The sequence below is a fragment of the Micromesistius poutassou genome (assembly GCF_964030765.1).
Source record: "Micromesistius poutassou genome assembly, chromosome: 16".
In the NCBI taxonomy this organism is placed as follows: Eukaryota; Metazoa; Chordata; class Actinopteri; order Gadiformes; family Gadidae; genus Micromesistius; species Micromesistius poutassou.
The window spans coordinates 16,423,486-16,431,974 of record NC_140286.1 but is presented as its reverse complement, the minus strand read 5'-3'; the positions used below and the strand labels follow the sequence as shown (position 1 = coordinate 16,431,974).

Sequence of the window (8,489 nt, the reverse complement as noted above, 5' to 3'; positions counted from 1 at the left end):
GCGGAGGGGGGGCCCGGGGCCCGGTCCACAGTCAGCTGGAGGTCTTCTGAGGGGGGGCCCGGGGCCCGGGGCCCGGGGCCCGGTCCACAGTCAGCTGAAGGTCTTCTGAGGGGGGGCCCGGGGCCCGGTCCACAGTCAGCTGAAGGTCTTCCTCCGTCATGTGCCGGAGTCCCGTGGTGAGCGGCCGTCCTGGGGTCGGCCTGGCGGTCAGACCCACCCTGGGGTGGGCCTGGCGGTCAGACCCACCTCGGTGCGTCTCCAGACGTCAGAGCCTGGTACCGGACCGGAGCACAGGGGCAATGCAAAACCTGCCATTTGCATTTATTTAAAACACATGTTTTGTAAGGTAATCCTTGGCTAATAACCAACAAATATTAATAACGTTAACATTTGTAAAATACAAACTGGCCTAAAAGTACAGAAAAGTACTAACCTTCACTATTTATAGTGTTCCTTTTTTGAAAATTTATATTTCACTTGTATTGGCCCTTCTCAACCCTTCAAATTGTATGGATGGTCACAGGCAGCAAACAAGAATGGCACCATGCTGGTTAATGACTTATTTATTAGACACCTGCAATGGCGCCACCTAATGGTTGTTATTGGTTCAGCATTGGTTGGCTTCCATTGGCTGCGTGACGCAAGCTCATTCCTCAATACTGAGGCCATGGTACAAACTCTAAGTGTATTTCTACACCTTTCATGTGATTGAAACAAACCTCTTGTCAGGATTATGAGGTAAGGGTAGCATAGAGTAGAAGTAGTATAGGGCCACTAAAAGGTGTCCTATATTTCTAGAAATCAGCAACTAGATGAAAGAAAATGATTTCTAATTATTAATGATATATTTATCTTTTATTATGAATAATATGTATTCAATCTATAAATTATACAGCAACTAGATGGGTAGTTGGAGTGTGGTAGACTTCTGTTGTGTTTGAAAAGGAGAAATACATTTTCACTTTTCTGTGGAGATGGACTTAAATGTAACTGTCAAATCTACTAACTACGAAGCTGGCCGGGTCCTTTAATATTGTCCAATAACTTCAAATCTGCATCAAAAAAATCTGATGTGAATTTTCATATTGAGACCATTTTCAGATTAAATAAATAGAACAGAGCCGCATTTGTAAATAACACATTCATAGATTCACTTAAAGCATCAGTAATGGATTGCATTTATGCATGTTTGGCATAGTGCTTTACTAAATACATTTTTCTACAAAAACATTAAATTACTCAAAATACAATATTTTAATATATGTAATAAAGTACAATTAATGCAATGAATGCAGAATAAGGTCTAGGCATTAGGGGTATCAGATAGGTACACGAGGTCAACACTGGGTCTGTAGAACTCCCTGCCCGGGCTCGGCTCATCCTAGCTGCTGCCCTCAGTCCCTTCAGCCCGACCTGCTTTGGGATACTCTTTAGGAATCACTCCTTTCTCCTTTTTTGTAGATTGTTGAACCCTAATACGCTGCTAACTGCAATTGATCAACAACACCACATGAAGGATTGTCTCGTGTCATTAAACATGGCAGTGACTATATGGTACTGTCACCTTCATACACCACGGTGCTTTGTACGGGGCGCCGTCTCCCTGACGTTTAGAATCAGGGGGCGCCCCGCCCCCCCCCTTAACGGGCTGTGCTCCTCCTTTAGAAGGCAGCAGTACAGCCTTCATCCTGTCCTCCACCACCAGGACAGAGGACAGAGGAGCACCACTAGTGTGTGTTGACGATGGTATAGTACGTCTATAAGCACCTTCCTCTGCGGTCCTCGTGATGAACGGCATGGGGCCCTCCCAGGGGCCCTCAGAGAGCCGGGGCCAGCAGCGTGGGGCCCTCCCAGGGGCCCTCAGAGAGCCGGGGCCAGCAGCGTGGGGCCCTCCCAGGGGCCCTCAGAGAGCCGGGGCCAGCAGCGTGGGGCCCTCCCAGGGGCCCTCAGAGAGCCGGGGCCAGCAGCGTGGGGCCCTCCCAGGGGCCCTCAGAGAGCCGGGGCCAGCAGCGTGGGGCCCTCCCAGGGGCCCTCAGAGAGCCGGGGCCAGCAGCGTGGGGCCCTCCCAGGGGCCCTCAGAGAGCCGGGGCCAGCAGCGTGGGGCCCTCCCAGGGGCCCTCAGAGAGCCGGGGCCAGCAGCGTGGGGCCCTCAGAGAGCCGGGGCCAGCAGCGTGGAGCCCTCCCAGGGGCCCTCAGAGAGCCGGGGCCAGCAGCGTGGGGCCCTCCCAGGGGCCCTCAGAGAGCCGGGGCCAGCAGCGTGGGGCCCTCCCAGGGGCCCTCAGAGAGCCGGGGCCAGCAGCGTGGAGTAGCTCAACGCCAGCTCCAGTCCTACTAGGGGCCCCACCACACTCAGCCACGTCACCACATAGTTCGCCTTCCTGCAATCCCAACCCACACGTTAGAACACGCACACGCACACACACACACACACACACACACACACACACACACACACACACACACACACACACACCTGTTTTCCGCCTCGGCAGCCCGGACCACCGGCCCCATGAACCGGTCGGTCCTGCAGGGGTGCAGGGCGAAGAAGGGCTGGCCCAGCAGAGGGTGCTCCTGGTGGCACACCGGGCAGCACGTCAGTGGCCGCCGCTACGCTCCACGTCCGTCCCAAATCAAACCCCTCACATTCCCTACAGTACGTGACCATGCTTTCAGATAGTGTCCATTTGTTTTTGGATTTGTAGGAGTTGGCAAAGCATAACTTCGAACTAGAAGCCCCGAACAGGAAACTCATGCACGCGGAAAAATACAATGGGCCGAAGAGGTGTTCACAATATGACTTACCATAGGGTTCTCTGTAAAAGAATCAGGAAAATAATCATTTCCAATAGACAGTTATGTTACGCAGATTGCCCGGAACTCTCCGTCTTTCCAGTGTGTATTATAGTGTGTGTTACAGTGTGTTACAGTGTGTGTCAGTGTGTATTAGAGGGGTACCTGCTGAGTGATGGTGTTACAGTGTGTCACAGTGTGTGTTACAGTGTGTATTAGAGGGGTACCTGCTGAGTGATGGTGTTACAGTGTGTTACAGTGTGTGTCACAGTGTGTTACAGTGTGTATTAGAGTGGTACCTGCTGAGTGATGGTGTTACAGTGTGTTACAGTGTGTGTCACAGTGTGTTACAGTGTGTGTTAGAGGGGTACCTGCTGAGTGATGGTGTTACAGTGTGTTACAGTGTGTGTTACAGTGTGTATTAGAGGGGTACCTGCTGAGTGATGGTGTTACAGTGTGTTACAGTGTGTATTAGAGGGGTACCTGCTGAGTGATGGTGTTACAGTGTGTTACAGTGTGTGTTACAGTGTGTGTTAGAGGGGTACCTGCTGAGTGATGGTGTTACAGTGTGTTACAGTGTGTTACAGTGTGTATTAGAGGGGTACCTGCTGAGTGATGGTGTTACAGTGTGTGTTACAGTGTGTGTTACAGTGTGTGTTAGAGGGGTACCTGCTGAGTGATGGTGTTACAGTGTGTGTTACAGTGTGTGTTACAGTGTGTGTTAGAGGGGTACCTGCTGAGTGATGGTGTTACAGTGTGTGTCACAGTGTGTTACAGTGTGTATTAGAGGGGTACCTGCTGAGTGATGGTGTTACAGTGTGTTATAGTGTGTTACAGTGTGTATTAGAGGGGTACCTGCTGAGTGATGGTGTTACAGTGTGTGTTACAGTGTGTATTAGAGGGGTACCTGCTGAGTGATGGTGTTACAGTGTGTTACAGTGTGTTACAGTGTGTGTTAGAGGGGTACCTGCTGAGTGATGGTGTTCCACGGACTCTGCTGCAGCCTCATGCTGGAGTTTAGACGGACTATGTCCCACACCTGTTCCAGACTCAGGCTCCTGCCTTCTGTAGAGCCGTACAGAGAACAGTGACAACACACTCATCTAAACACCTCTATCCGTTTATATGTGGAGATATTTAAGTGCTTGACCCAAAACATTAGGAGCTTTGAGTAACTCCACACATAGCATACCACTAACTTTACAAAAACATCCTTGTGCAATGTTCACCCAATCAGAAAGTGCTTTCTTCTGCGTGACGCGTCCGAACACCGACCTAGATCAGAGACCCTGAAGTAGAGCACCGGCACGCCGAAGCTGCAGCTGAACAGGACGTGGTACTCGTAGCGGAGCACCGTGCCGCCGCCGCCCGGCGCCGCCGCCGCCGCCGCCGCACACGCATCCTCCTCTCCAAGACCACTCTGGACAACACCTGCACCTCCAGCAGACACCTGCTCAGAAACATTAGAGAATAAAAGACTTACTATTGTTTAGCCCCCTGAAGGTTAGTGACAAACGGGTTCATAGAACTGCGTACGCACTAGGGTACAGCTACTGAGCCCACAAAGACAGAAGCACTAGGGCGGCACCATGTTGGGAATAAATCGTATTGCGATGTTATGTCTTTCTGCGATACGTATTGCGATATGACAAAAACATAAACAAATAATAATGAATCATCGTTTAATGATTGTGGTGATTCTGTAGCGTTGTACAGAGCTTCACGGTGGCAAAATAAATGTAAAAAAAAGAAAAGATAACAACAAAAAATAATAACAAAATAAATTATATAAATAAATGAGTTGTGTTGCCGACGGGAAACACACACACGCGCATCGCGGATAAACAGCCCACTGTCAACAATCAGGTAGCCAAGGCCTTTCTTTAAGAAAAGGACCACCGCTTTATTTGTGCGGGAAGCATCGGACACTTCACTGTAGACCACCTGCTGTACTATGGGGAGCGACCCCAACCCTACGACCCCAACCCTACGACCCCAACCCTACGACCCCAACCCTACGACCCCAACCCTATGACCCCAACCCTACGACCCCAACCCTATGACCCCAACCCTACGACCCCAACCCTATGACCCCAACCCTACGACCCCAACGACCCCAACGACCCCAACCCTACGACCCCAACCCTACGACCCCAACCCTATGACCCCAACCCTACGACCCCAACCCTATGACCCCTACGACCCCAACCCTACGACCCCAACCCTATGACCCCTACGACCCCAACCCTACGACCCCAACCCTATGACCCCAACCCTACGACCCCAATCCTACGACCCCAACCCTACGACCCCAACGACCCCAACGACCCCAACCCTACGACCCCAACCCTACGACGGGCCGATAGCGGCGGCGTCTCCACCTTCAACTGTTCCCTCAGGAAACGATCACCAAACAAAGACCAAAGTGAACCTGATCCTGTGTTGAAGACAGAAAATCAAGAAGCTCAATGTGGAGATATTTAAATTAAAATGTTCCTCCCAACACACACACACACACACACACACAGACGGAGAGAGAGAGAGAGAGGGGGGGGGAGACAGAGACAGACACAGAGAGAGACAGAGAGAGAGAGAGACAGACAGAGACAGAGACAGAGACAGAGAGAGAGAGAGACAGACACAGAGAGAGAGAGAGAGAGAGAGAGAGAGAGAGAGAGAGAGAGAGAGAGAGAGAGAGAGAGACAGAGAGAGAGAGAATCAGCACCTCTTCTTCCAGAGCAGGGTTTGGGTCCTGAGCAGCGTTGGTGGTGGTGACTCGTCTCAGGGAGGTCTTCTTCAGGTAGCCTTCCTCAGAGTGCTGAACACACAACGCATCACACCACTAGTGACGGAGTGAACTCTCACTCCAGTGTGCTCTGTGTCACTGTGTTTGGTGTGTGACACTTTCTATAATTCATTCTGTATCCGCTCCTTTTCCTAAATTAAACATACATTTTGGATATTATAACATCATTTTTTTCAAAGACATGTAGGTTATGTGGGCTTACTCCCTTAACCATTAAATACTGAGGGTGGGGCTTCTTCCCTTAACCATTAAATACTGAGGGTGGGGCTTCTTCCCTTAACCATTTAATACTGAGGGTGAGGCGTATTCCCTTAACCATTAAATACTGAGGGTGGGGCTTCTTCCCTTAACCATTAAATACTGAGGGTGAGGCTTGTTCCCTTAACCATTAAATACTGAGGGTGAGGCTTCCCTTAACCATTAAATAGAGTTCTGAGTAGGCCTGGGCAATGAAACAATAAATGATCGTATTGTGATAGACTTTTGATCAATATCAATATAAAACATGTTCAATATATATCGATAAGAGACTGGACCACCGACTCTAGCAGCTGGGTTTGTTACACAAACACGGTTCCATACTTCTTTACAGTATCTGAGTGTTTTTCATTGTTGTGTCGACATTGGAGTATTGATCAATGAAGAACAGTGGAAGGTCGTAAGTGTTAAACAGAAGTGTTTAAATCCAGCATGGTCTTTTTAGGTCATTCAAATGATCAATAGTTATCGATATCAATCAATAGGATGACGTTATATGGCGATATGTCTGTCAGCCATATGGCCCAGGCCTAGCTCTGTCCCACTGACCTGCCAGGGCTCCCAGCTCCAGCCGTCCCCCAGACGGTCCGAGTGCTTCAGCAGGAGCTCACAGCAGAGGCCGAAGTGTTCCTCGTCAAAGGAACTCATCTCTGAAGAAGACGTTTGATGGAAACAGTGTAGGAGAAATGTGTGAACATTCCTGAATTACAACAAAGCTTGCAATTTTTAAATATTCAACATTCTAATTGAATTCGGCGTTGTTCCTCTGATGGGCGAGACCAGCAGCGACGCGTTGCTTTGAACGCATCCTGGTTAAACATTCGTCTTTTTTCTCAACTGATGGCGGCAGTGTTGTGACAACCTCCCCCAAAACATCTAAGAAGTTATTTTCCAGCAATTTGTGTTGAACATCACTTGTATACAGTCACAGTATATAGGAAACTTTATATGATCAAAATTGGCCCCTAGATGACCTTTGTATCTTGAACATTACACTACCACCATAGTCACGTTTGCACTAACGAGACATGTGATTACATCTCTTTCCCTGTGTTGTTACTTATGGTTTAGTCTGTCTCGTTATCATGCTGTCTGTTTATTGTTTATTGTTCATTGTATGGCACGCACCTTATACCAAAACAAATTCCTTGTATGTGAAAACCTACTTGGCAATAAACTCCTTTCTGATTCTGACCTTCCAGACGGGGTGACAAACGATATCTAACAATATGTTCTGCTGCTGTCTGAAGTGAAGAAGATGAAAGGTGAATACAACAGAAAACAAAGGCTTTAATGGTATTATAAACATTAGTATGTTGTATATGCACAAAGCTTGTCCACACCAACACACGTAGGTGGTTTACAGTTGAAATACAGACTAGTATGACTTCCATGTGAGCAGGAAGCGAACCATCGATAGTAAGGAGGAGTATTGTAAAGTTAGTCTTGGTCGCTGGACTCGCCCGCTGCACGGAACTAAAACCCCGCATTATGTAGAAGAAACGAGGTCACAGTTAATGTGCAAACCTTACTTTACCTCCTCTGTGATTATCAACCCAGCTTTCCCCATGGGACCCCTTGATGAAGACGGGAGGTTGGGGACGGAGGCTGGAGACGGGAGGTTGGGGACGGGAGGCTGGAGACGGGAGGCTGGGGACGGGAGGCTGGGGACGGGAGGTTGGGGACGGAGGCTGGAGACGGGAGGTTGGGGACGGAGGCTGGAGTGGAGACAGGGTCCAGGCTGGTCGCTGATGTTCTTCTACTCCGCATCGCCGAGCCCTCAGCGCACTGCCGCCCCCGCTGGCCTGGAGGGCCAGGAGCAAAATGGGAGACGAAAATAATCTTTAAAATAAATCTATATTCTTTCTATTCAACCAATTTATTTCATAAAATGTGTTTTATGAACAAAAAAATATATATTTATAAACACAAAATCTACCATGATGATGATCCACCTTAAACTTTTGTACTTTTTGTACATTACTTCGACTATGGCTATAAATTCAGTATTGTATGAATAATAATCATGTTATTCTCTTCTTGATGGAAACCTTGAGTTTATGAATTAAAACAGCTGCATCTGCACGTCGAATATTATATTTTCATCCATCTGCAAATGTTTATCCAAATATTTTGATGCTAGTGTATTTTTAACAAAATTCAACAAAATTAAAAATGAACATGATCTTAGTGATCAGTTAGGGTTATACTAATACTAGGGTTAGGGTTAGAAAAATGTTTTGGACTGTAAGCTCTAGGAAGGAGTGATGGTTGCATGGTTACAACCCCATCGTGATCATCTTTTAGTACTGCGTTGATAATCAACATTGATGTTGTCCATCAACCAATCGATGTGCCGGGGAGAAGGATGCTGCAGCGAGGGGAGCGTTTACAAACTGGTTGGCAGAGACTGACAATAACATACGATTCGACTCGTGTTTTTCCTCACTGTCTTGTTTTGGTAACAGTGACAAAATGGTTGAGGATGGTTGATGATGAATGATTACGTGGGAGAATATGCAAGATATTTAACCACGTTGTAAACTATTTGGGGTTCACTACCCCAAATAGACCCTCTCCAGTCTTCGTGTTAGTGTGTTGTTAGTGTGAATGCTGATGCAGCGTTCACGCTAGA

At 48.1% G+C, this 8,489-nt stretch overlaps 1 protein-coding gene across 2 annotated transcripts; it reads right to left on the bottom strand.

The window, feature by feature from the left end:
- Window positions 1-382: 382 nt before the first annotated feature.
- atg10 (ATG10 autophagy related 10 homolog) lies at window positions 383-7,559 on the bottom strand. 2 transcript variants are annotated; one of them, XM_084480863.1, is made up of 7 exons: window positions 7,392-7,559; window positions 6,404-6,504; window positions 5,516-5,608; window positions 4,066-4,240; window positions 3,758-3,855; window positions 2,474-2,571; window positions 383-2,378 (listed from the first exon to the last, which is right to left on the bottom strand). In XM_084480863.1, the coding sequence occupies exons 2-7, from the start codon at window positions 6,500-6,502 to the stop codon at window positions 2,279-2,281; spliced, it is 663 nt and encodes a 220-aa protein (XP_084336989.1). In that variant the 5' UTR covers window positions 6,503-6,504; window positions 7,392-7,559; the 3' UTR covers window positions 383-2,278. The 2 variants fall into 2 exon arrangements, with proteins under 2 accessions (XP_084336989.1, XP_084336990.1); XM_084480864.1 differs by having other exon boundaries at window positions 3,758-3,852.
- Window positions 7,560-8,489: the final 930 nt, after the last annotated feature.

What these genes read in the sequence shown, in the direction of transcription:
- atg10 (XM_084480863.1), bottom strand. Translation starts at nt 6,502, where the DNA reads ATGAGTTCCTTTGACGAGGAACACTTCGGCCTCTGCTGTGAGCTCCTG. An exon ending in CTTCAGGGTCTCTGATCTAG is followed by an intron (nt 3,856 to 4,065) that starts GTCGGTGTTCGG and finishes ACGGCTCTACAG; the next exon opens with AAGGCAGGAGCCTGAGTCTG. An exon ending in GCTGCCGAGGCGGAAAACAG is followed by an intron (nt 2,379 to 2,473) that starts GTGTGTGTGTGT and finishes TTGGGATTGCAG; the next exon opens with GAAGGCGAACTATGTGGTGA.